The 27012-nt window shown below is 40.9% G+C and overlaps 1 protein-coding gene across 1 annotated transcript in view; it reads left to right on the top strand.

The window, feature by feature from the left end:
* LOC144781259 (phospholipase B1, membrane-associated-like) overlaps positions 1-24263 on the top strand; it is a 211649-nt gene extending 187386 nt beyond the window's left edge. The window contains exons 13-16 of the mRNA XM_078660002.1: positions 13228-13332; positions 13953-14048; positions 22345-22416; positions 23071-24263. Of these exons, the coding sequence (XP_078516128.1) occupies positions 13228-13332; positions 13953-14048; positions 22345-22416; positions 23071-23181 (384 nt within the window). The 3' untranslated portion in view covers positions 23182-24263. The remainder of the gene's footprint in view (positions 1-13227; positions 13333-13952; positions 14049-22344; positions 22417-23070) is intronic.
* Positions 24264-27012: the final 2749 nt, after the last annotated feature.

Raw genomic sequence — 27012 nt, 5'->3', positions numbered from 1 at the left:
GAAAGAAAAGAAAACCGTAGTTTCCAAATATGAGTGGTGGAAGCATACAGGCCGTGCAAGCAAAAGGATGGTAGAGAGTATATGCTCCAGTGTAGGGGGACGGACAAACAGAATAAGTAAAAGGCATAGAGCAGAGATCGTTTCTTTATTCCTTCCACCAGTGTGGCACCCCCTTTACTTTGAGAATGTTCCCTGCCTTCCGTACCAGGAGCAGATGTTCATTTGCTCTGAATATCGTGTTTGCCTCTGCAAGTCTCTGTCCAGCAGCCATGCAAGCCGAGACAGCAGCACGCGTGACAATCCGCCATGTTTACGTTTTTATATATCACTTCATACCGTCTGTAGTGGGCCTCTCCCTGTCTGGAGGATTCTTCAAGTTCTCACAGATTATAAATGTGCATGCACATAGTGCCCCGCAGGCGTTCTTCTGGGACTGGCCTCTCCTTGCGTGCGGGCTCGCGCTTGCTCGCGGCATGTGATCCGCGGTCACGCAACCCTGGCGCGCGGGACTGTGTGCTCTAACCAATGATCCGATGGACGCTTACGGACCCAAGCACGCGCCACCGTCTAAGCCGATGCCTCCGAACCCAAGAAAAGCCATTGGCGGGGATCCCTTGCCTCAGAGGGACTGCTTGCGTAGAAATGTGTTCAAACATGAGGGGAGTGAGAGAACAGAGTTATTCTCAGTGGGAAACAAGAAGAGCATCCGCAGCCGCAGGAGGAGAGCCTGGAGGAGCAGGCGGGGCTCCGGTGTGAGGAGCACAGAGCCCCCGCCTGCAGCCGCCGCACCAGAGAGAACACCGGCAGCCAGAGAACTGGTGAGTGCAGCTCCGAGTGGGAAGGGGGGCCGTGGGGGCACATTGCCGGTGCGCGCGCCCCTCCTCCGGTGCTCTATGTGGATGTGAGTGCATGTGCGCGGCGGGGGGCGGGGGGGCGGGGGTTCTCTAGGTGTGTGTGTGTGTGTGTGTGTGTGCGGCGGGGGGCAGTGTGTGTGCGGCGGGGGGGCTGTATGTGTGTGTGTATGTGTGCCTGCTTTCAAGGAGCCATGGGAGACAGGAAGTGCGCACGACCTGATCCGTTTACGCGCGCGTACACATCACTTGTCTCATGTCTCCCTTGACTCCTTGAAAGCAGGAATGATTGCAAAAGAGTCTCGCAGCGACGATCGCTTCGCGATCGATTCGCAGGTGTGAGACCTAAAAACGTGTTGGGGGAACCTCATTCACTTTATAAGCAGGGCAACCATGTAAAATTCACTCCCAGATAGGACCGGAAATCTCCAAGACCACCTAAAATTCACGAAGGAAGTAATGAACTGGCTCTTTCCAAAATGTAGATACTTCTTCTTTCAGAAACCAACTAGTGCTGAAATTAGCACAATCTCTGTCCACTTGGTACATGACCTACCGCACACTGAATATGGAAGTTTATTACCACAACCTTGAAGCAAAATCAAAGAGCATGATAATACTGGATTCTTGGGAATACAAATAGTATAATTATATGGAGTGAGTTACAAGCCAATCACTAATAACCTCACTTTCCACACAACTTACTATTGCATTCTTCACTCACCACCCAATATTATCCTACAAACTGGACAGTATTCCATAATCTCTTGATGTATAAATCACCAATCTCATATGAATTGTCTTATATCGTCCCATTCATCTAGAGTCTTGGGTAGACCAAAGGACCGGGGCTGCCTATTACATGTACATGTTAGTGATTTACCCTCTATCAGTCCTTGACTGATGTAGAGAGCAAACTATGTACTGCAGCATGTGCACTACATAGACCTACTGGTTACGTTCCTAAATTGATTAATCCTTCTATTACCAATGGCTACTAGTGTCCAATCCAGACCATTTGTTTGTATATCATCCCAGGGTATTCTATATAGGACATTTGTCCTTTCTACATCTCGTGCATGAGCATGATTACCTCTTAGCTCGACTTGCGAGGAACATTGCATGAGTGCAGTAAGGCTGCCTGCAACCAGATGCACCCAGTATGCTGCTCCAGCGCTGTCTATGAGTAGTCCCTAGATAAGGGGAACACTTGATATACCACTGGCTCCTGTCGCTACTTGAGGAGATCTTCTTGCATTTAACTGGGTAAACACTGGAGATCATCCACAGCTATTAGTTTATACAGCCGACACCTGTGGATCGCCATCCTGTTGATCCAGACGTTTTACTGAGATCCTATAAATAACAGTTTATGTCTAGTGAAATTCGTGAATAGTCTTACACGATCCATCGTAAACTGCTGTGTATCTGAGGTCTGTTCTGTTCTTCTGGTAGACTCCCTACAATGACTGCCTCTACAGAGTGTAGCTCACGGGTTGCAATTGATAGGTGGATCTATAGAGGCACAAATTGGCAGAATTAGACATACATAAACAGGAGTAATCAGGAAGGTTCAACAAAAATAATAATGCAAACTCTCTCACACTTCTTCCACCCATCACATGCTGAGGAGCAGCACTCAAGACTAAATAGGAGCATAACTCTAGAACTTAAATACAATTTTAACACATTTGCCAGCAATGCCACACTGCAGTTCCTGCACTCTTACAACCGTGCACCCCTCAACCTCCCGGTGAAACCTGCCACTCATACGCTAATGTGCTTTGGTGCCTTGATAGTGGTATGAAAGGCTGTAGAAACTGCAGAACAAGACACGTATTTCTGACATATCTGTGGAGCTAAGATCAGTGCTTTGAAGGATCTTGTAAATTCACAGATGTCAATACTACCCCATTACTTGCAACCTGGGTACCTGTGAACAGTAAAGCAGTTCATTCTACTCGGAATTTTAAGAGCTGCTTGATTTTATGGAACCCTCATCGGGGTTTTAGATTAAGCCCCGGTCAGGCCAAGGTTCAAATATAATACTTGTATTGCTAGAAGTTTCCTCATTATTTACAACATTTTCCGAATTTTCCCTTCAGTTCCATTCAAACAAGAGAATTTGGAAACATGATTACATTAGATACCACAAACAAGAGTAAATGGTATCTTTGTTTCATACAATGTGAGTACAAAGTCGACCTGTCTTTTCCAGTTGCCTCATAGAGAACCAGCTGCATGTGATGAGGCCCTTGTTATTTTCTCTTTAGTGAGAAGAGATCTATATATGTTTTTAGAAAACATGATCCCCACGTACACAAAACGTTCAACTGTTTCGAGAGTTGACTGGTCGATTTTCCAGCACAACCTCACCTGCTCTGACACATTGTAAAAACTATAGTAGTTTGCTCTATTAAACAAAAAAAATATCTATTTGCTTGAAGGACACACTAGAGGCCGATGGGTGACTCATTGTGTATTTCAAGGTATGATTGAGCAATCCTCCAATAAAAGGGGTGTAAACATGGTTACTTCATTGAACATGACTGGAAATTTCACATATAGAGATAAAAAAGCAAAGGTTTCAAAACACACCTGTGCTTGAGGCTGTTTTTCAATTTATTTACGTTTATTCTGGTCTTTACCTGTGGTAGTTAGTACTTCCAAAAAATCATCTCGGTATGACTGGTGTGGGTTTGGGCGCTCTATTCCGCACCAAGGGGCAGATTTACAAGCCCTTGCACCACTTTTGCGTCATTTTTAACATTGGAAAAGTGACGTACGGGTGGCGCAAGGGGCTTGTAAATCTGCTCCCAATAGAATATAATGCCGGAGGACCGCTAACTCTTGGATTGCGGAATTTACGAGGATTTCAGGATGCATATTCAGAATCATCTGTGGAATGGGGTTTTACCAGGGAAAGTGAACATTTAGGGTCCAGTTTGTTGCCAATTCCTAATTTTTCCCCAGTGTTTCACTCTCCAATGTATGCTTTCAACAGTGGAATCGCAGGGTAAAAGTAAAGGGATCCGCAGGGGTCCTATGATCTCATAATTCAGTAGGGGTCAGTAACTGGTGTATTTATCATATCAGAATTATGTGGCCACTTATAATACGGACATATGTGTCTTTGTGTTAGGCGATAAACAATTTCATGAGACCCTCAGGAATATTTCTTTCGAGCAGGAAGTTTAGGCCACAAAGTTAATTAGTCAACCTTATCAAAGGCAGTTGTAAATTAATAAATACAGTGTAACCTGACTGCCCTTTATAGCGTTCATATCCACATTGATCCAAAGGATGCATGTGCGCTCGTGTTGGACATTTTTTGTTCTACCAGTTAAGGCATCATTAATGACAAGTAAATCAAAGAAATACTTACATTGCTTTGCTGCATGTGGAAGCCCACCCAAGATATCAATAGGTACCCTCGTGGTACCATAATGCTTTCTAGGGCAGATGATTTATAGCGGAAGCCTTGATTGGCTCGTTCGGTACTTTTATCCAAGCCTGCAGAAAATCTAACACACATATCCAGAACAATCTCCTCACTGCAACTCGAATGCAGCACAGTACCTGCAGCACAACGCAAAACATCATATTGCAATAGTGCAGCACAAAAAAGCAACAGAACAAAAAACAACGGAACTCATCACCAACACAACAAAATGGCACACAACAAATATGCACAAACATTCTTGTCACACATTATCATCTTAAGAATGGAGTTTCATAACACAGTGCTAAAAGGTGTTTGGGTGCAAGCACTGCCTTGACCGTACCACCATGGACATGAAATAGCGCCTGTCAAAAATGTTTTGTGACCCAGAGCCTGTCTCAAACCAGGGCTGCATTGTCTCAAATTCGAGGATCAACTTCAATTTAAATATCTTTGGATACATCTATTTTTGACACTCCAGTCTCCTATCTGAAGGTTACATTTTTGTTACCACAGAAAATAGCTTAAGACAAAAGCTCTTTGCATCAGGAATTCAGACATGGATTTTAAATTCCCAAATGCCTTCAGTTCTCAAACGTTTGATAAGTGATGGCATAATTTTCATTAACTGTCCTACCACGAGTTATGCTAAAGGCAATATGGACCAAAGAGCCCAGCAGTTTTATATGTACCGTAAGCTTTTGCTACAAAAAATATAACCATTATCAAGGGAACTTGTATTATACATGCAATTGATCCATGATGTGATTAGCCTCAGTTTAGAAAAGCACTTTCCTTTGGTGTCCAGGAGGGTAATTACCCAACTATAAAATTACTACAAAGTGTAGACTTACATGTTTCCGCCCTCTCAATGTAGGGGGTGTATAATGAATAAACATAAAATATGACCATAAAGGTACTAACATATTTTGTGCTCCACACACTTGGCAGAGACCTCTGCAACAGGAGCAGTGACTTCCCAACGATAAAGTATTCAGAAGTATAGGAAATGTTTAAACGTTATTAAACATTTTTAAAATAATAAAATTATGTTTATGTTAAGTATTGATGTAAATTCATTCTAATTGTTTTTTTAAACGTAAATCATGACAAAACCAGTTACAGCAACTTAAGATAACTTATTATTGAGTTAAATATTTAATTAATTTGAATATATTAAATGAAAGAAAATTATTTTTAAAGATGTATTAAAATTGTTTATAAATATTTAATATACATTTTAAAGGAATTACTGCAATTATCTCGATAATTAATTTAAATTATTTCTTAAACAATATAGTTACATTTATTTTTAAATTAAAAATGTTATTGAAATAGTTTACAATAAAATTACATTTATATTTTTTAGCATTAAATTACATTTAGACATAATTTTACAAAGTAAAAGAAAAATGTTTTAAACATTATTTCCAATGAGTGGATGTTGTAGCTCCACTGGTTGGCCATGTATGGTGCTGGACTTACTGCAAGTCTAACCAAGAGTACATTTACTATAGTTTTCGTCAGCTGCTCCTGTAGTAAATGTAGAAGTGCATTTTGTGAATAGGAATGTGTCACTCTTTTGTGGATGGGTGCATGTTCCACCCTAAACCCCAGCCTAGTACATCTCTACCCCCACCCCCCTATGCCTCAATAAACGCTTCCCTTTAAGGAGTAAGTATTCACCCTTTTATAGCCACTCCCCTGTCCCTCCCGCATTTACTAGTAAAACGTAGGCATACACATGCAGTGATCTGTGCAGTCGTGAGGATCATCTCCACGTAGAAATTACATTAGGGACAGATATGGAGGCGAGGACCTTAGCATGTAGGTTAATGAAAAACATTTTGTAGTGGTTTTTTTTTTTAAATTGCTCTGTTTTTATTTTTTATTTTGCTGTGATGCATATACATTTGTTAACATGTCTCTCGTATTATGCACGGAATAGCATAGTATGATATAAGGTATCGTCATTGGTACATCTTTGTCATATATAGATTTTTCAACTAGAACAGGAAAAAGTTCGACATAACTAGACCATGCATATCTTTACAGCAATTTAGGGCTCAGCATGCCATCATGGACATCCATGCATCCTGTGGAGTGAGGCCATACCTAATCATCATTTCAAGTAAACAGTTTCATCCCATGAGCCCTTTACTCCTGAAATCGTTTAGACATTCATCTCATTTTCATGCCCTCTCCACTTCGTCCAGCATGTATATCATGTGTTATTAACTGGTGGAATTACACTAGTCCATTAAAAGCGCATCTCATCTGATTTGGCTTGTATCTCCTAGAATATAGTGTCCCACTCTCTGATTATCAATCCCTCCCATCTTTGTTTTTGAAAAAGCGTCAGTTCTTGTAGCTCTTCTATCACCCACTGCTGTAGATCTTGCAGCCATTTATGTATTGTAGGGGCCATGGAAGCCTTTCACTGCATTGCAATGTTTTATTTGCAGATATGTAAGACTAGATCTAAAGATCTGGACACATTCTTGGTTTTTGACTTCCCAAACCTATCAAAAAGGTAAACATCTAATCCCGTTCCCATAATATCCCATATGACCACAATCAGTGTTGCCCAGTACGTTTGCATGACTCGCCAGTGCCACATCATGTCGAAAAATATGCATCATTGGTTTAACATCTCAGGCATGCCGATTTTCCGCTTAGATATTTTGGGGAAAGGTAAGTCTGATGTAGGCAATAAGCTGAGTATATTTAAAACTTTGGTTTTGTTCACTATTTTAGTGTATTCTAAGATCTGTGTCCAATCTTCGGCCTTAAGAGACATCGTAGGGGTGTAGTAGGTTGGGGCTAAAGTTCTATGAATACAAGTTACTGCCTTACACGGTGCACTATGTGTAAGGAGGGTATGCAACTCTTATGATTTCGAAACCTCTGTCTTACCAGTATTCTACAGTGTTCCAATCACGTCAATAAGTGCATTATATGTCAGAACTGACAAACATGGAAGATGTAATCATTCACTAACGTCTCAAACAGAATTATTAGACTACCATCCGCATATAGATCTTCCAATGTTGTAATATCATTCTGAGTCCAATCGTGGGTAAGGTGTACTGTAGACACTGCAGCTAATTTGGGGATCGTCCACTGTGGTACGTTTTGGGGAACATGGGGCCACAAACCTTACTTTATGGGTATATTTGTGCCTGCATGCCCTAACCATGCACAGAGCCCTGGGATATGTCATTCCCAACCTCTCCTTAGGGTACATCAGCTGCAATAGATCACCATTGCTGGTAATCTGCAGAATTTCTATGCACCCAGGGTCCTTTTCCACCATCAACCATTGTGCCATCCTTACCATCTGGGTAGCTAAGTAGTAGACTTCTAAGTTGGGCACCCCTTCCCCGCCTCGTCCTGTGAGTGCATTGCTTTGTCTATTGACGTACAATGTCTTTGTTTGACCCGTATAAATAGCGAAAAAATGTATTAAATAACTCTGAGAAATTGACCTGGAATAATCAGTTGGAGTGCCATGAAAAAATAAAGCAATCTAGGCAGCACTATCATTTTTAGGTCTCGCCTGTCAATGCGCATGCGCATTGAGCTTGCGAGACTATGGGGGCTTAAACAGACTTTAACACCTTGAATGCTATGGGGATTTTTCTCCTGTGCTGGGATCCTACAGATACCACTTTACATGACGAGCTGGGCTCGTCATCAGCGTAGCAGGAGGCTACTGCATGACGAGCCCAGCTCGTCATGAGCGTCGAAGGGGTTAACCAACTTGCAAGGAATCGATGGCGATTCCTTGCAGTGCCCGTGAAATTCAAGCTCAATGCGCATGCGCATTGACATTAAAAGCGCGTGCACATGCCCCCAGCCGCCTGCCTTGCATGTCTTTTCCCTCAGCCGCACTCCTCCCACACCCCCGCTCCGCCCCCTCCCCTGCCTGCCGTGTCGCATTACTTCAGGGCACCTCCCCTCATCAGTTCCCCAGCAGCATCTGTTCCCCAGCCTGCCGAGAGCAGCTCTTCCTGCTCCGCCCTCTCCCCACTCTCTCTCCCCTCACGACGCTCCTCCCGCTCCGCCCCCTCCCCACTCTCTCTCCCAGCACACCTCCCCCTCCAGCATATTTCGTTGTACTGGGTAAAAAACTGTTCTTGAATCTCACCTTCTGCAAAAGATGCATCATGTGTGTACACAAATGGGTTTGTCGTTTTCCGCTAAAAGGATACTTTAACATCTGTACCCGTACATACTGCGCTTATGGTGAAAGTATATTCTCTAGCTAGATGTAGATTGCCAGTTTGCGAGAGCAGCTCTTCCTGCTCCGCCCTCTCCCCACTCTCTCTCCCCTCACGATGCTCCTCCCGCTCCGCCCCCTCCCCACTCTCTCTCCCAGCACACCTCCCCCTCCAGCATATTTTGTTGTACTGGGTAAAAAACTGTTCTTGAATCTCACCTTCTGCAAAAGATGCATCATGTGTGTACACAAATGGGTTTGTCGTTTTCCGCTAAAAGGATACTTTAACATCTGTACCCGTACATACTGCGCTTATGGTGAAAGTATATTCTCTAGCTAGATGTAGATTGCCAGTTTGCAATGCATGCATCAATTTGAATGTAGTCTTACAAACTTTAAAGAGCACTGCAACTTTTCTGGTATACACTCGTCAAGCATGAGCACACTGTTCAGTGCGTAAAATGGCATGGCCCTATAAATAAATTCCCATATAGACATAGGATTCCTGTTCCAAATGCAAAATATAAAACGTTGTCGGTTTAGGATATTAATGTATTTTTAATTCAAAAGCCTTCGCAATTTGCTCACCTACTCAGTACCTGCCAATAGCAATGTCTATTTGAGGTGTAAGATATTGCCATTATTCAGATAAACTTAACTTTGGTAGTTTTACTGTATGCTGCCTTCTTTTTCATGCGGTTTCAACAGCGTACCATATTTATGATGAGAACATTCCAGTGTAATCAGAGTGCCATTCTACTATTTGGGAAATTGAGTATCTGAATATAGTCGTGCTAACGTTACTGATCTATTGTGCTTTGCTGCCTTAACTGAACGGCACATATACAACCTGCTGTAATCCTAGTTGGTAATAGAGCGGAATAGAAAAGACAATTAACTGGCCGTGCATTTGTTCTGAGTGGTTGCACTGATGATTCTAATCGTGTGTACATTCTTACATTAGTTATATTCGTAGATCCGTACTTTCCATACTAGATCACTTAACCACATAGTAGACATACCACATCCCTTTCTGCCACACCTTCATGTGCGTAAATCATATGGGTTTGAACCTCCATTGTATTAAAATGTAATCTAATAGGTCTGATTTCTCCTCATAAATATAGGGGCAGCTGGCACTGCTGTGGGCTCAGAATGCTGGCCTTTTCCAAGAGTCTGAGGGTCTAGGTCAGAAGATGTGTGTCCTAAGGTCCAGAGACAAAAATGATGCTGCAACTAGACATATTAGTTTCATGAAGAAGAGTTCGAATGTTATGCTTTTGTATACTCCCTCCTACCTCCTTCAATTCTTAGTCAAATCGCGAACAAGAACGTGGGCCCCTTGTCACGAAGAGTGACTTGTAAACTGCAACTACATTTTAATCAACTGCCCTGTGTGGAAAGCCAGGCAGGTGGGTGTAGCATCATCCACTACAGGCAGCAACCAGTTATACTTTTATACTCTCTCCCATCCGCCACCTCATCCACCACCGCATCCACCACCACCACATCCACCACACCCACCACCAGCACTTCCACCACCACATCCACCACCACTTTCACCACATCCACAACCACCACATCCACCACCACATCCACCACCACATCCACCACCACATCCACCACCACATCCACCATCACCACCACCACCACATCCACCACCACCATATCCCCCAGATCCACCACCACCACATCTATATGTGTGTGGCTCTGTGTGTGTGTAGGTGCAAATGCAATGCTCTTGGATTTTGTCACAATAAAATACACTGAACATAATCTTCACAAAAGTTATTTACAAACATTTAAGCTATTGCCATTATAAATTAAATAAATTATTTAAGTATTAATTATTTACAAAAATTAAAAGCCATTGTTATTTGTAATATCAATACATCTAAGTCACGTAAATACAAAACATGTTGCATTACAAATGCTATAGGTGTCACATTAGCAAAAGTTATAACTATTGGCATTGTAAATGACAAAGCTATTAATTTAGCTATTTTCAAAAACAACACATAAATAAAAAAAATCATTTACAAGACCAATAGCTCCAACTTTTCTAATGCGAGACCTATTGCATTTCCAATGCTTGTTGCTATGGCTACCCTACCCAGAGGAGACAGTGGGAGCCTAGTCTGGAATGACATTAAAGGTCATATACGCAATATACACAAATTATCTAAGTTGCCTCACTACAATTCATTGTCCTTTTGGTATATATAGAGACTTAGATATTTGAAAGATTTTGCTTCCCATGCCAGTGATAACCCAATATCAGGTCGGTGGTCAGTGGTTCCCAATCTATGTAGTGGAAACAAAACAGGATTTTTATCCATTAACCTTGAGTCTGAATACCTCCCGGAAAGTCAATAGTAACAAAATCAGCAGGGGAAGGCTTGTTTCCGAATCCTTAAGAAAGAGCAGTGCCTCATCTGCATACCATGCGCCTTCAGTAATTTTACGTCAGTCAATACTCCATTCATATCCCCTAGTTCTCAAAAGATATACCAGCGGTTCGGTGCCATCACAAACAAAATAGTGGCCAAAGCTGACGACCTGGTAACTGGAGAACCAGGTTTGAGTCTTTCTGTTGGCTCACCATCCTGTGATTCTGAGCTAATCACCTAATCACTTGCCCAAAAAATTAGTTTATAAAAAATGAATGTGTCCTTGTGTAATGTAACTGATGCTCATGTAAAGTGCTCCAATACCTTCGGGTTGAGTTTGCCTATATAAAAATTACATATAATGCTTTTGCAATCTCTCCAAGTATTCCATTCCTGTATAGACCCTCACCAATGGTTGCTTATACAGCATCTGTATCCTGCGTAGCAGGGTACCCGTTACTCTCATCTTAGCCAACACTGCAAAACGATACAGCTATAATAAGGTATTGAAGGCCTTATTGATTTCAAGCGAGGTCACAGTGTGCAGGCTTGGTGTCTCTTATATCCAATCCATAATATGTAGGAACTGGCATATAATTACTTGGGTTACCTGCACTGATTTTGGTAAGCCAGTTTGGGCAAATATGTGAACAATCAATTTACTATAATTTTGCAAATTATCTTGCATTCTCTGTTCAATGGAAAAGTGGACCATATGACTTGACACCGAGCCAGAACTATTGAGGCAATATGGTTACTATTGTCTCATGGGCCGATTACGGTTGTACCCCCATTTGGTAAGCTCCCACATGCATAGCATGATGCTTCGGGGATAGCTCTGAATTATAAGTGCCATAAACCTCTAATGTTAATCCGTTAAACCCTGGACATTTCCCTTTTACTAATTGGTCTATGGCGAGTTGTACTTCCTGTACACCACTAACCGCCATTTTAGGCCTCAACGATGGTAGAAGGGTCAGCGCAGTCCTTGCCCATTGGGCTCAGAATATTGCAAAATTCCTCCTTTGAGCTCTCCCTGGGGCCAGGGAGGACTCTCCAAGCCTCTCAGCGTTGAATAGTTGAACACCTTGGATAATTGAAGGGTATGATCAGCGTGGCAGGAGCTCAGAATCTAAGTGCCTGTCATCTGGACTAAACCACGCCCACTACCATTTTGTACTACTTGAGTAGTTCTTTTTAGTACTGCTAAACATAGCTAAACATACTACAAAATACAGTTATAAACAGGAACCTTCAATATCACGCACCTTTTAAAATGACATTACATTTCCGCGATACAGATCTCTCTATTGAACTTTTAGCTGAAATTACTAGACACAACTTGTTCAAAGCATGTTTTTAACGCTTTTAATTCTATGTGTCTGGCTTAATAAAAATGGCTGATAAGAATATTTAAAAATTGTGGGCTCTCTCAATATTTAGCGATACTCTGTAGAACTGAATAAAAACGATAAGCTTCTGTCCTCGCTCATTTTAAATAATTTTAGTGCTATACACTTTAAAGTATTGTATGCCTAAAGGAGAAATTGTGACATTGTGTTTGCATTTTAAACTGGAACATTTTAATGGTCTAGATGCAAGTCTCTATGTTTGTATAATATTCACATCTATATTTAGAAAATTAAAGTTTGCAGTACCTTGATTATGTCCCAGAAACATTTCTCTGAAAATTGTATACAGGGGAAATAAAAAGTTAGCATCTTTCAGACATGCAGTGCCGCTTGATACTCACTGCCAGCGAGTCAATATGTATGTACAAATGTGTTTGAATTACAGATGTGGTAGGTGGTACAATTGATATAGTTGGTTTGGTAATTTTATTAACTATTACTTGAAGTACATGGGGAACATCACTTACAACGCAACTTTTACCACGCAGTGCTTTTACATCGCAGCTTTTACAACGCAAACCATTACAACGCATTGCCCTGGGGGGCGCTCTAGGATAGGGAATATATTTAACTTACTATCCAACACCTTCCCTACTATCCACGGGGACTGGAGTTGGAATAGTAAATTAAATAAATCACTATTCAGCGCCCCAAAGCACTATGTGTTGTAATGGTATGCGTTGTAAAACTCGCGTTGTAAAAGCATGCGATGTAAAAGCATGCGTTGTAATGTCGTACATCCGAAGTACATACCTTCTTTCTTTAATATTATGCACATTTGTTTACTCTTTATGTATTTTCTTTAATATAAAACTTGTCAGCTTCCTTGAAAAACGGGTACATAATTATCATACTAACTTTTGGCTCCAAAAGCAACAGTTGTGACTATTTGTTGTCTTTCTCTCCACAGAATAAGTTAGAAGAACTTATATCTTCTGACAGGTATAAAAGCACCGAGGACTTTGCAGTAGTGTTGCAACCATTCTTAAAACAGGTGCAGCCTCCTAAAGATTCTGTAAGTATCCTTTGGTTAAATGGGAATAAGAGCAGTAAAGACGCGTGGAATCACATCTCCACACGTGAGAAAAATATGAATTTGATGGTAGATAACAATTTTCCCTGCATCTTCTCTCCCATGTGTTCACCACAATCATACACATCCCCTCACGTGCAAGTGCCATTGATACACAGAAAATGCATTAAGCTATCAGCAATGCAAGGGAATTTGTCAATGAATGATGACTTATTATGGACTTCTTCATAACCCTGCTGACACTACAGTGACACTCTGCCACCATGCAAGGTCAGTCAGAATAAAACGTTTTACCCAGAAACCTCTAGAAATATCGCGAGACTTGAAAAAAACTAAGACAGTTTTAACGAAAAAATGTATAGGTTGAACAAGTCCCTCAGATGCATTTTTACAGACATAGTTATCAACAGTCAGAACTCATATGATCAAAATAAAGACAAAAACACAGACACACGAGGAATCCACACTTCTGTGAAATAGTACACTGCAAAACTGCCAAAGCTAAAATATATCAGCGTAAAGCTCTTTTTTGCAGGCTGTCATGTAGACTCACTGAAAGACAAGAGGGACTTAACTTGTTTTTATTTCTCCTTTTTCTGTAGAATGGTAAAGTTGATTACTCATTTTTCACCCCGGACTGCTTTCACTTTACCATCAAAGGTCATGAAGAACTTGCTAAGGGGCTATGGAATAACATGGTATGTGTCTTCGTTGCTGCATTTAAGCTATTTTACAAAAGTAGAAATTGCTGGCCAGTGAAAGGGTTGTCCAGGTGAACAGTGTATGATTTATAAAAAGAAAAGTGCACGTACACAGAGCTTATTTTGAGCTGGTGGTTAGATGCGGGGACCACTGGCGCTCATTTTTGAGGATCGCTACTTGTTTTAATTCATCAGACTTTGATCTAGAACACGAGAGAAAAAAACTGCAAGGTGTGAAAGAAGGAAGAGAAAAATTGAAAAACTTTGGAAAAGTTAAAAAGCAGGGATGAATAGGAGCTCATGGGAGTGAGATATAGAGATAAAGAGAGTATATTGGTGGATGGAAGAGACAGGAGGTAAAATAAAGACTAGGCAACCTTGGTATTTGGGAACCCTGACTTCGGCAGCAGCGCCAGTGAGTTTCTTAGAAGAATTTGGGTTTCCGCACTTAATAGTTTTCAAATTAGGCACTGATGAGCACAATGTTTTCGTTAGGTGGCCCTCCCAAATGTCAGGTTCTCAAACACCAAGGCTGCTTATTTTTTATAGCACATCGCGCCTCTTTCTTCCACCAGCCTACACTTGATGCCTCTTTATTTCACTCTTTAATGTTCATCTTTCCCCCCAGCTTTCTCCCTTTGTCACTGTTTCCCTATTTTCTCTTCCTCCTTCTAACTTCCTTTTCTTCCTTTCTCATAATTCCTCCAAGTTAAAGTCTGAGGATGTAAAATAAGCCCAGGTTCCTAAACATGAGTCTTAATGTCAACCACCTGCAAACCATTTACAGAAACCAAGCACGGTAGGCAACCACTAGCCATGTCACAAAATATCACAAACGTAAATGTAAAATCTGAAAAATCGGCCACAACAACGCTGAACGATGGTCAAGAAATTTTGACGTCATAGGACCTCAAAGTTCGCTGGTTCTTGTATAAGGTGTTGAAAAGTGCTAACTAACATTGAAGCATGATTTTTTTAAGTAACGCTGATCCCTGATTGCCTTAAGTACATTCTAGAACAAATTGGATGTAATACTTAACATGCCCACGCTTGCTTTTTCGCTTTTAGTATACTCCATTAGAGTGGAACTGTTCATATAGACGAGGCTTGGCAAATATAATTCATATAAAAAATTATTTCTCAGTGTCCTCTACAGATGGTTGCCAAATATAATCTGTTAGGAGGCAACTACAGTACCCAGTATGTTCCTCTTCATACCATTCCTGATGCTTCTAAGTGAGCCAAACGTTGTCCACTTAGCATAGAATGTTGTAAAAAAGAACTACTACCTTCATTCTACCCACGAATACATATTTTGTAATAAGTTGGAGGGAATGTGATTTTTAGTTGATATGTACACTTTTGGAATTACGAAACAGAGCGAGGGATTGATGGTGTAATGCAACAGCCCAGGATATTTTTAGGATTGATGTTGTAATGAGTGGAAAGAGAGAAATTGCTGCTAGGGCTATCATATCATTCATTATGTTTCTATGTATTATATTGCCATGAATCCAGTGATGTATACTATACATTTGGTGATGTGTAAAGGTAAAAATCGAGTATTGTTTTGTATAACATGTTGTTGCTATCGAGTCACATATGATACTTTTATGTGGTGCCCACTGCATAACAATTACAATAGTTTAAAATGGTGAATGAAAAATAATCTGCCAAGATCATTACTTGAATGTCTCTTAGAGTGAAAGGCATTCACACAGGTGCGGCGGCTCAGGACGTGGGTCAGAAGCGGGGGACCGCTACACCGCCAGCTGGTCAAAACGATAAAGACGGTAAAGATCCCGCACAAGGCAAAACTCTATTTAGAGAAGGAACGGGGGCATCGGCAGCAAGTGCTCCAGGACTGGATCACGTTCAAGCACCACCAGTGCATTCTGGGACTAGTAGTGCCTCCACAGGTGCTATTCCGAAAATCCATGGGATCTTCAGGAAAATAAATAAGAGTGCCATCAACAATAAAGGAGAACAAGGAGAAAAAGCGGACCATTCTCTCTCTAACTCTACAACAAGCGACCTTGGTGAGTAATGACCCAGCAATGCTTAATATTCCCACTCTGTCTAATGCTGGCACTACTATTGAGCAATCCCCGCAAGACGAGTATCCGTCGGGTTTACCTGTGCTTTCAGAATTAGAGCTGGGCGCCTCAAGTAATATTGCTAATAATGCTACATTACCATCTGAGCAACTACAGTTTGAGGTGTTCTCACCCCTTGTTATTCCACCTCAAGAGGCACCAGAGACAACGGAGACAATGGAGACGGCTAACTCACAGGCAGAAGTGGACTCAACCGACTCAGCAGGGCAATTTTATTCAATGTCGGATTTATCTAATGCGCTGGAAGTTGGTAGCTGCGATGGAGATGGCGAAGGAGGTGGAGAGCGGGGTGACGACGAGAGCGGGAAGAGTATGCATAGCTCCCCCAGGATTCTGACTTTGACTTTGACAAATCTTTGGAGCGGCCTGACTGGGGTGCTGAGGAGCATACGGTTCTTACGGTCCAAAGCGCTAGCATTGAATCGTCCTCTACTCCTCAGGTAATTATGCCTGAGACATCATCGATTCCTGAAATAACTCTAAATACTCTATATCAGGTAATGCTTCAACATCGGGAAGAGACTAGGACAGAGAATTTGCGCACCCAAGGCGCAGTGCGCCGCCTTCAAAACAATCTACGACGGGTTGGTAAAACTTGTAATGAGGTTTCAGCCAGAGTGGTAGAAGTCGAAGTTCGGATTTCGGCACTAGAGGACTCAATGACTCAGCAAAACAAACAGCTATCATCGCTAGAGGGCTTAAAAGAGGAGATCAACTGGAAGCTGGTGGATCTTGAAAATAGATCACGCAGGAATAATCTGCGAATTTTAGGCATTCCTGAAGGTAGTGAAGGGGGGAATCTCAGACAATTTTGTAGTTGATCTCTTTACAGAGGCCTTTCCAGAACTCACCCAGTGGAAATGGGATATCGAACTTCAACGGGTGCATAGATTCCCCTTTCAAAAGAATGTTAGGAATGAGTCGAATGCTAAACCCAGGGCTATCCTGATCTGTCTAAACAATTTTCTTGCAAGGGAAGCTTTGTATGACTTAGCTAGGCCAGATAGGAAACGCAGGGGGAAAGGTCTCGAGGTCTTTGCCCGCCCTGATTATTGTCATACCACCGTTCAACATCGATGGCAATTTCGGCAGTTAATTCCATCTTTTCAGGCGAAGGGGGCTCAGGCCTTTCTCCTTAACCCTGCTAAATTGAAGGTCATCTTCAAAGAAAGAACATATTTCCTGACCTCAGAGGGGGCAGCTAAAGAACTACTTACTTCAATATGATTTATAGTTAGACTCTATTAGCTGTTGGTTCTTGATGTGGTCATGCTGGGGATACCAAAGAGTATAATGCTTGGATTTAATATTACATTTTTGGTTTAGCTATTAGTCATTTGCTAACTAAACTCCATGTTTCTTAGGTATTTTTCATGTGTTCATTCTCTTTTTGGATGATGGAGGGATTATATACTTGGATGTTTTTCGTGGAGTATAGTGGAGTCTGAATGGTGAGCCACACTAGTTGCATCTCACAATTTCATCACAATGAGGGACTTTTTAGTCCCTTTGCCTTTCCTTGGGAGGGGGTGGGGTTCCCATGGAGGGAAGGGGGAGGGTAGGGTGGAGGGTAGGGTGCAAGAAAGGTCAGGTGAAGAGCAACATACATAAAACTAAAGCAGAGAGTAAACTTCTCGGTGAGGCAGCTTATTTGAATATGAAATCCAATATCAAAAGGCTGGTGTTTGTTGTATTGTATAGGGGATGTCAAGCGAGAATCTCACACGGAAAATTCGGTACTAAATGCTATGCTTGGTCTGTTTGGGAGTATTTGATTAAATTACCATGTTGGGGAAATTGAGGATTTGTTCGTGGAATCTATGTGGACTTAATAACAAAAAGAAGAGGGGGGTATGCGAACAGATGATACAGACTATGCGTATAGATCTATTATGCATACAAGAAACACATCTGACCTGGAATGATCGGCATTGCTTTAACGACTTAGGTATGCAGCTATTGGCCTGCACCCGCCAAGGAACGACCACAGAGGGGGTGGCAATCCTCATTAGAAGAGGGTCAGGAATTCTAAAGCGCAGTAAGGCTGAACCACATGGTAGGTGGGCTATTTTGGAAGTCAGTATTGACAATAAATTCTACTCTATTTGTTCAATTTATGCCCCTAATACAGACGATCCTGAAATTTTGAACTTTTAAGGTCTAGAGTTAGCGCAATGGCCATCTCCTCTGATATTTTGTGGCGACTTTAACATACACTTGTATGGGGGCTTAGATCTTTATAGCAATGCCATTTATTCAGGCTCAAAGAAAAAGACTTATAAGGCTTTAAAGTGCTTAATTAAAGAATATGGTCTGTCAGATGTAGCACTCGCAAAAAATCCCACCTCTCCTGATTACACCTTCTTCTCCGCACCGCATCAGAAGATGGTGTGGTTGGATTTTTTTTTCATTAATACCTCTCTCATAGATAGTACTGTATTTGAGATATATCCACGAATAATTTCGGACCACAATCCAATTTTGATTGAGATAAAAACTGACGCTGGCACCAACTTTAAGTGGTCATTTGATCGGAAACTGTTGGCAGATCCAATATATCTGGAATATATGGGAAAATGGATCACGGAATTCTTTGAATTTAATAGAGGGAGTGCTTCCCCTAAAATACTTTGGGATGCTTTTAAATCGGGGTGAGAGGGGAGACCTTATCATACTCGATTAACAAACAGAAATGTATTTGAAATAAAATGGATCTCTTATAGAAATCAGTACGTGAGTGGGAAGAGAAGCTGATATTAACCATTACGGCCAATCAGGACATTGAACGCATTAAATCCTCTTTAGCTATCTTTAAAGCAAAACTTCATGAAGTTTTTGCAGCTAAACTGGCAGAACAGATATGAGGGCACAGATTTATGAAATTGGTGAACAGTCTGGGAAAGTCTTGGCAAAAAGGACGCGGCAAAAAGAGGCATCAAACTTTATAGGTTCAATCAAGGATGAGGCAGGTCAGTTACACACTAAATCTGATGAGATTCTAGAGGTTTTTCATCAATTCTATTGCAAGCTTTATGCTCAAGATACTCTAGATTACTCTAGCGACTTATTTTTGAATTTTATTTCAAATTATAATGTGTCCAAACATTCTCTAGAACAGGCTCAGACCTTAGATATGGATATCACATGGGAAGAGATAGATTCTGCGGTACTTTCTCTTGCTATTGGCAAAGCCATGGGACCAGATGGGATTCCCTTAGAATTCTATCGAATGTTCAGAAATGTGTTAAAACAATACTTATTGACTACTTTTTTGGAGGCACAGAAAGGTGACACCCCTCCCTCGTGGGGTCAATCAACCATTATGGCATTTATCAAAAAGGACAAACCTGCCTCTGACCCGGCATCTTATAGGCCGATATCACTTATTAATGCCGACAGCAAAGTCTTCTCCAAAATCTTAGCGGCACGGCTCTCATCGATAATTCCCAGCATAGTTTCTCGATGGCAACATGGGTTTATACCTAACCGGGACATCACAGATCATGTCCGCCGAGTAATTGCATTGTTGCATTGGGCAGAGGGCACAAACACAGCGGTGGGGGTTACTCTGTTAGACGCCGAAAAGGCGTTTGATCGAGTAGCTTGTCCCTACCTCTGGGATCTTCTTTCCTTTAAGGGGTTTAGACCTGGTATGATTAGGGCATTGAAAGCCTTGTATAGAACACCCACTTCATCTATTAAAATTGGAGCAAATAAATCAATCTCATTTCCTATCTACTGAGGCACAAGGCAAGGGTGTCTGTCCTCCCCGCTGCTATTTGCAATATATATTGATGTTTTTCTAAACAAACTAAATCTTGCGGAGGATATAATACCTGCGGTAGCGGCAGTCACACAGTGTAGGGCACTGGCATACACAGACGATGTGGTGGTTCTCACCACGGATATAGTAAAAGCAATCTCAAAGATAGAAGATTTGGCTGCTCAGTTTGGTGCCTTTTCTGGCTACAAACTGAACTTGTCAAAGACACAAATTCTTTTTACTGGCCAGAACCCCCCTGCACTTCCTAATATAGTTCCCATAGTGACCTATCTGGGTATTAAGATCACATCACCAGTCTCACAGATTCCTGAAATAAACATCGCTCCTATGATTAAAAAGTCTGATGCTCTACTTGAGCGCATCAACCACTTACATTTGTCTCTATATGGCAGAAATAATGTGATGAAAAGGGTGATTCTGCCGATATTTTTATACTTATTTCGTTGTATACCTCTAGATTTTCCTACTCCAATTTTCAAACAGTTGGAGAAAATGACAGGGAGATTTCTATGGGGCTATTAACGCCACTGAAGTGGTTATCAAAAAATGGTACTACCAAAGGCCAGGGGGGGCTGGGGCATCCCATATTTTTTTTATTACTATCTTGCATCAGTGTTGCAATTTATTTCTCCTTTAATAATTAGCGATAAGGCCCTGATTCTGGATTCGCATTCTCCGTCAATTTATGAACTGGTTCTAGAGGTAGAGGCCAGGGGCTGTTTGTTAAAATTTGTTGAACCCAGCTATTATAAAAAAACTAAATTTAAGATTGTAAAAGCTGCCTTCAGGGCCTGGAAATCCATCAAACGCATTGTTGATATCCCTAAAATCATGAGATACACTCCCCTGATTTCCCATCATATTTTCCATTTGCGGGTACAGACCACAACATGAACAGATGGCGCAATCTGGGTATTAATCATCTCAGTGCTCTTTTGCAGGACAATTAAATTATTGCATTTGTAGAGCTCCAAACTATGTTTAAATTTACGAATGCTGGCTATTTTAAATATCTGCAATGGCATAGCTATCTTAACTCATTAACGGTGCAGGAACGTGCATCGCTACATCGGATCCCTCTGATCGATTCCATGTATCAAAAAAGAAAGATTGGTTATTTTTATAATCTTTTACTATCCTCACATCCAGATGATTTGCTTTTTAGACAACAGTTGTGGGCTGAGAAACTGGGATTGGATTTCATTAAGATCGAGGAGTCCATCTATCTGGCTAATTCTATTTTGCTCTCTGGTAGGAGTAGGACACAGCATTATTTGGTGTTGTACGATCTGCATTATACGCCAGCTAAAATCTCAAAATGGGGTTCATTGGCTGGTACTTCATGCAGTAGATGCGGTTTGCACGCTACGGATACGGTGCATATGTTTTTTTTATGTCCACATTTAAGTACAATTTTATCTGAAATTCAAGTCTTTCTTTCTTTGAAACTTGGCATCTCTGTGGTACTCACATCGGATCTTGTACTGTTTGGAGTTTCCTCCACAGACATGGCTGACGACCACAAAATGTTGATATTTATCTCTACTGAGATCTTTCGTTCATGTGTGACTCAAGTTGGATCAGTCCAGACCCGCCCTCTTTCTTTGCTTGGAGGGCGCGTCTTTTGGCCATGTATATTTTAGAACGCGCCATCTATAGAACGAAAGGGTGAAAAAGAAGGGAAATAGGAGTAAAAATCTGGGCGCCTTTAGAGCGATGGATGGAGGGGGAATTGGGGTAGTGGTTCGTGTGTTATTAATTATAATTTGCCCAGAGCTGCTTTCCCTCCCCCATGTATAACCTTGACTGGAAATTTTGTTTTCTTCTTTTATGTACCATTTACACAAGAAATTCTCTCTGCTGTCTGTATGCTGTTTATTTTGCTTTAAACATGTTTGTAACCTGACCAACTTGCAATAAAAAAAACATTTTTTGTTTAAATAATAAAAAATAAAAAAATAGAGTGAAAGGCATTCTACTGACCGGCAAGTGAGCCCAAATGAGTTGGGTATTAACAACATTCACATTGTAAGCAGCAAGAAACAATTCAGTTTACGTTGTTTTCCCTATAAATGGTCAATATGAATTCATCCAAATTATCAAAGGGGCTGGAATGTGTGATCCAGTTTGCCATATCACAGGTAATCATAAATATGTGCTTTTGACCCGAACCGATGGTAATTTGAGCCATCCTATTAGGTTTTCCAGATATTACATGTTCACCCTGCTGGGCATGTCCTTTGACTGTCGTCATGGAGCACAGGCCTCCCTCAGCATCGATGTGGTGTGCAGTTAGAGGGGCTAAGAACATTTGTGTAGGAATAAACAATCGAGATTGTTTCAGGGATCATTATTTACGAATATATGTACTGATGTATGTGTTTCCTCTTAGTTCCAGCCAGAAGGACAGAAAGATGAAGTTGATTCCTTTTCTACACCAGTGCAGCTCATTTGCCCGTCAGAGGTAATGTTCATCTCCCAATCGTCATTCTTATTCTTAGTAATGAAGTAGGTGTCACAACCAAAAACCTCACAACCCTGAAGTGTGAGCTGCGTCTGCAGTGGTGGTAGATTCTTATTTGTGGCATTACATAAAACTGCCACTAATCTGGTTGGGGGGCTTTATCAGTATTCTACGTTGCACTGTGATGGAAAGTAAATGTAAACCACTTGTGTTTCCATGTGAGGATGCAACTTGGCTGATAAAATCATCAAAGAGGCTGAATGTGCAGGGATTGGGTTTGAGCTGGGTTTAATCAGAAATCCATCATATGGAGAGAAAGAGAAATGCAGTTGTTCTAGTTCGATATCTATCTCAAAGACAATTCATCGCTCCATAAAAGATTGTGGTGTACGTGAATGTGCTTGTGTGTATGTAGCTAGTCTTTCATAAGCAGAGTGAGCATAGAGCATACGTTCTAGTTGTGCCTGTATTTTGAGAGCTGGCTTGTGACAGGAGTCACTTACTAGCACTGATTGTGCATGTTCCCTGTTGTTGACAAAGATGATGTTTCTTGATGACCAATGGAAAAAAATCAAACAGTCTGTTTGAATGCTGAATAGTCAATATCACATACAAATTCATAAAAGCTAAATTCTGTTCTTTATGTTCAAACAGGCTCATCCATATATTCAAACCGGAAGAAGAACTCGATCTCTGGGCTCTTCCTCGCCGAAAGGACCTGCTGTTTTTCATCTCTTCATCCTACTGACACTATTCATTCTTTGAGGACTGCACATTATTGTTGAATATAAAGCCATCCCTCTCCAACCAGCACTCTGTATACATCCATAAACCATACTCCCCTCTCGGGAAGCGGAAAGATAGGGTGGTTTACCACGGGTGCACTTCCGCTGAAGAGGGGTAATCATTGAGTCATGTGAAGCAAAGGTGGAAGCAATCTAAGGAACAGATCGGTCTGATTATCTCCTTCTTTGTATAAAAAATCCCCAGCACTGTCAATAATCTTTGTTACGTCGATCACCAATCATGAACGATCCCCGCTGTGGACCTCAACCAAACACTGATCATGAATTATCTCCACGACTGTAATATACGTGGGATAAACCCATCACTGATCACCAATTATCTCTATTGTGTTTTTCAACCTTTTTCTACCTACTGTGTTTTTCAAGCCGCACTGCTGCCATCCCCCTAGAGTAAGCTGACCAGCAATGGTCCTCACTGCTCTCCTCAACCTTGAGTAAGCTGATCAACATAGGATTCCAACTACCTCCTCAGTCCAGTTAGACAACCTTTCCGAACTAATATCCGAATGTGTATTTTTCCAATTAGACATTGAGGGTCCAATTGAACTTAATTATTCGTTATTTTAACCGAGAACGTGATACTCTATGTGCGGGGTTGCTTGGTATTTTCTTTCTTCTCCAGCATTTACTGCAGTGGCTCCAGTGGACTGAGAAGGAGGCAGCAGTCAGCAGGTCATCTGTTGGATCTTGCCCTTTGCTATGCTTCCTCTGCAGAGGATATGCCACAGTGCACGGATGTCCCCTGCAACCTCAAATCTCAATTTGAGGAGGAGGAGTGGATCGACCCCTTCTCTGTTACTTTATCATAGTAGTCTTCCTGATTTAATTGCATACTTACTCTTACAGTGCAATTTAATGTTACTGGCACCACTTCATTCTGTTCATTGTCACCTTGATGGTAGCGGCCACAGACTACATGAAATGTAGTGGCATGGCCACAATCAATACAATTCCTTAACTTTCTTCATTACTCAAAGTATTTAATCGTAGACAGCCTTTCTTAATACCAGTTGTTCTTCCTAATAACCTTTGCCAAATAAATGTGTTTATCTGTATGGAAAAAGAAGTGTCCTAATATTACAAAACTAAGAATTGCAAGGTTATAGTACCACATAAGCTGAATGTACTTCCATTGTTAATATTTGTGGTTAGAGCGATCATGTTCCTGAAAGGGTAGGGAACATAATACACTGCTCACCCACCCATATATAATCACTCAATGTATAGGTGCCTATTGTGGTGCATAGTACATTTAAAGTCAAGCAACTTTTCATAAGGTATGTCAACAATTGTGCTACACATATATTTTGTTATGTACACGGTGCAACATCTGCAGCAGAAGGATGTCAGTGAGTTTACACATGCATTAAAGATCTTTTGATAGAAAATTATTGGAAGATAAAACAAACTTGAGGAATACGGTCAAGAACAACTGGGTTATTTCTTTTTACAAAAAAGAATATTTGTGAGAATCTGGATGAAAACCACAAAAATGATATTTCATTATACACTGCAGAACAAATGAACTATACTTTGAAACTGTGACAAGTAACCTGCCCCTAATATTAGGAATATTGAGGTTGAAATGTATATGTATATTGTCACACATTTCCACAAGTACCACGGTATTATTATGCATAATAGCATAATATTTCATTACACATTATGATAACGTGAAAACTTAAAAGCTGTTCAAAATGACGCAAAAGTGGCGCAAGGGGCTTGTGAATCTGCCCCCGTAGGGCAATAACTTTGAGTCAAATATTCTGAGACTTCTGTTAAAAGAGCAGTAGATCTAATCTGTGTACATTGTTGGAGGAAGATTACCTACATTTCAAAATAAATGGTTTTCAAGTACATAATAATTCAAATCAAAAGTATCAGGTAGGATATAGGGTACTTTTTGCAGAATAAAAAAATCCAATCAAAATGTTTATATATATATATATATATATATATATATATATATATATATATATATATATATATATATATATATATATATATATACCAGTTATCAATAAGCATGCAGTCATCCTTCATAGTGAGTATGCGTTTTGGCATTTTTATATACCTTGTCACTGGCAATGTGCATTGTCCACCCATAATGCACAAACGTAAATGAAAGGGTGCACTTGTAGCCACCGAAAATGAGTATCAATCATATGTAGTGCACAGACGTATGTTGCACATGTTATCACCGAGGAAAATTTGTCAGCCACTGTTAATATATATATATCTGTATATCTGAAGATGCATTTACAATAACACGTCAGCAAAACGTGTACAACAATCATAAATCATTTCTTTCTCACCAATGAACTGTGTGCCCCACTTTTTTGATAGGCAATTTTGTGAGAGTGCTGAGGGGAAAGGCTGAAAAATAATAAAGTGCCTATAGCTATCACTTTCTAATATTGTGACACCTGGCTGGTATTTTTTTGTTTAAGGGAACTTTTGCCACTGTTATATACCCCAGCACTACTAAGTACACATATCACCATATTATTGCGACTCAACTAAATGTAGTAGCCAATCAACAGTACGTGTTCAATCAATCAGGGAATTTTAAAGTGCACAACTCACCCGTGAGAGGGGGTGCTGCTCCTGGTTATCCGAAAAGCCAGGTCTTGAGGCTCTTCCTGAAGGTGTGCAGAGTAGGGGAGCATCTGATATTGACTGGGAGCTCGTTTCAGGCCTTGGCAGGAATGTAGGAGAAAGCCCTTCCACCTGCTCTAGTTCTATGTGTTCTGTGCAGAAAAGTTGCATATGCGTTAAGACGTTTTGAATGAAAGTAATAGGTAAATTAATTACATCAGACAGTTGCTGACCCTTTGCTGGACACTCCCTTGTAGCATCATAGGCTACATTCATGGAGGAGGGACTCACCACTGGTGGGAGCATAAGAGTAAAGTGGGTGTAGCAAACAAAGTGAGCTGGTAGAAAGCAGTCTTTGATAAGGGTTGTAGGAAGAAAAGTGAATTAAAAAAGTCAAGAGAAGGGGTGAAGGAATAAAAAGCATTCAAATGTGACACAGGGTACCAATTCATAGGAGAAACACACGAACAGAGGACATGCCTCCATTGACTCAAGAGGCTTGATTACAAAGGGACACAGACAAATAGTTACCCACATAGAAAGGGAGAAAGAATAGAAATACTGTATGCATGAAAACAATTGATGCAAGGGGAAGGAAACTAGGTGGTCTAGGTAAATGGAGGCAGTGAGGCACATAGGTAGGATTGTACAAAGGGCGTTGACACACGAAAAAAAGCACATACTAAGTAAGATTCTAGGGCAAGCAAGAACAGAGACAATAAGGCCCATATTTACAACTCACAAAAGCAAGGCGATATATCTCTGTATCTAGGAATGTATATCGTATTTCTACAGCACAAACCTAGCCAAAAGGCAGCAGAGTAATATATAGGGTGAATGATAAGCATTATGTCAGTGAGTGATAGGAAAGGTAGCTCCGTTGTGGATGGTTAATTCTTTGTGATAGAGTGTTCTTTAAAACTTGAGTTTTCATTTCTTTCCTGCATTGGAACAATGATGGATGAATCCCGGTGGACACAAGGATGTTGTTCAAAATCCAGGGTGTATTGATAGAAAAGGCTTTCTTTCTTGTTTTTTTCTTTTTTGCACTTTTAGTCTGCAGTCTGATAGTGTCCTGGCTGCAAGTGCTCCGTGGACCACCAGAGATGGTATGCTTCTAAGGAAGATAAGCAGTAATGCTGGTCATGATATCTTTGTAAATGAAGCCGCTTGTTTTGAAGATGTTGTGGGT

This window comes from Lissotriton helveticus, chromosome 9 (assembly GCF_964261635.1).
Source record: "Lissotriton helveticus chromosome 9, aLisHel1.1, whole genome shotgun sequence".
NCBI lineage: Eukaryota > Metazoa > Chordata > Amphibia > Caudata > Salamandridae > Lissotriton > Lissotriton helveticus.
This window is presented reverse-complemented; position numbering and strand designations above follow the sequence as displayed.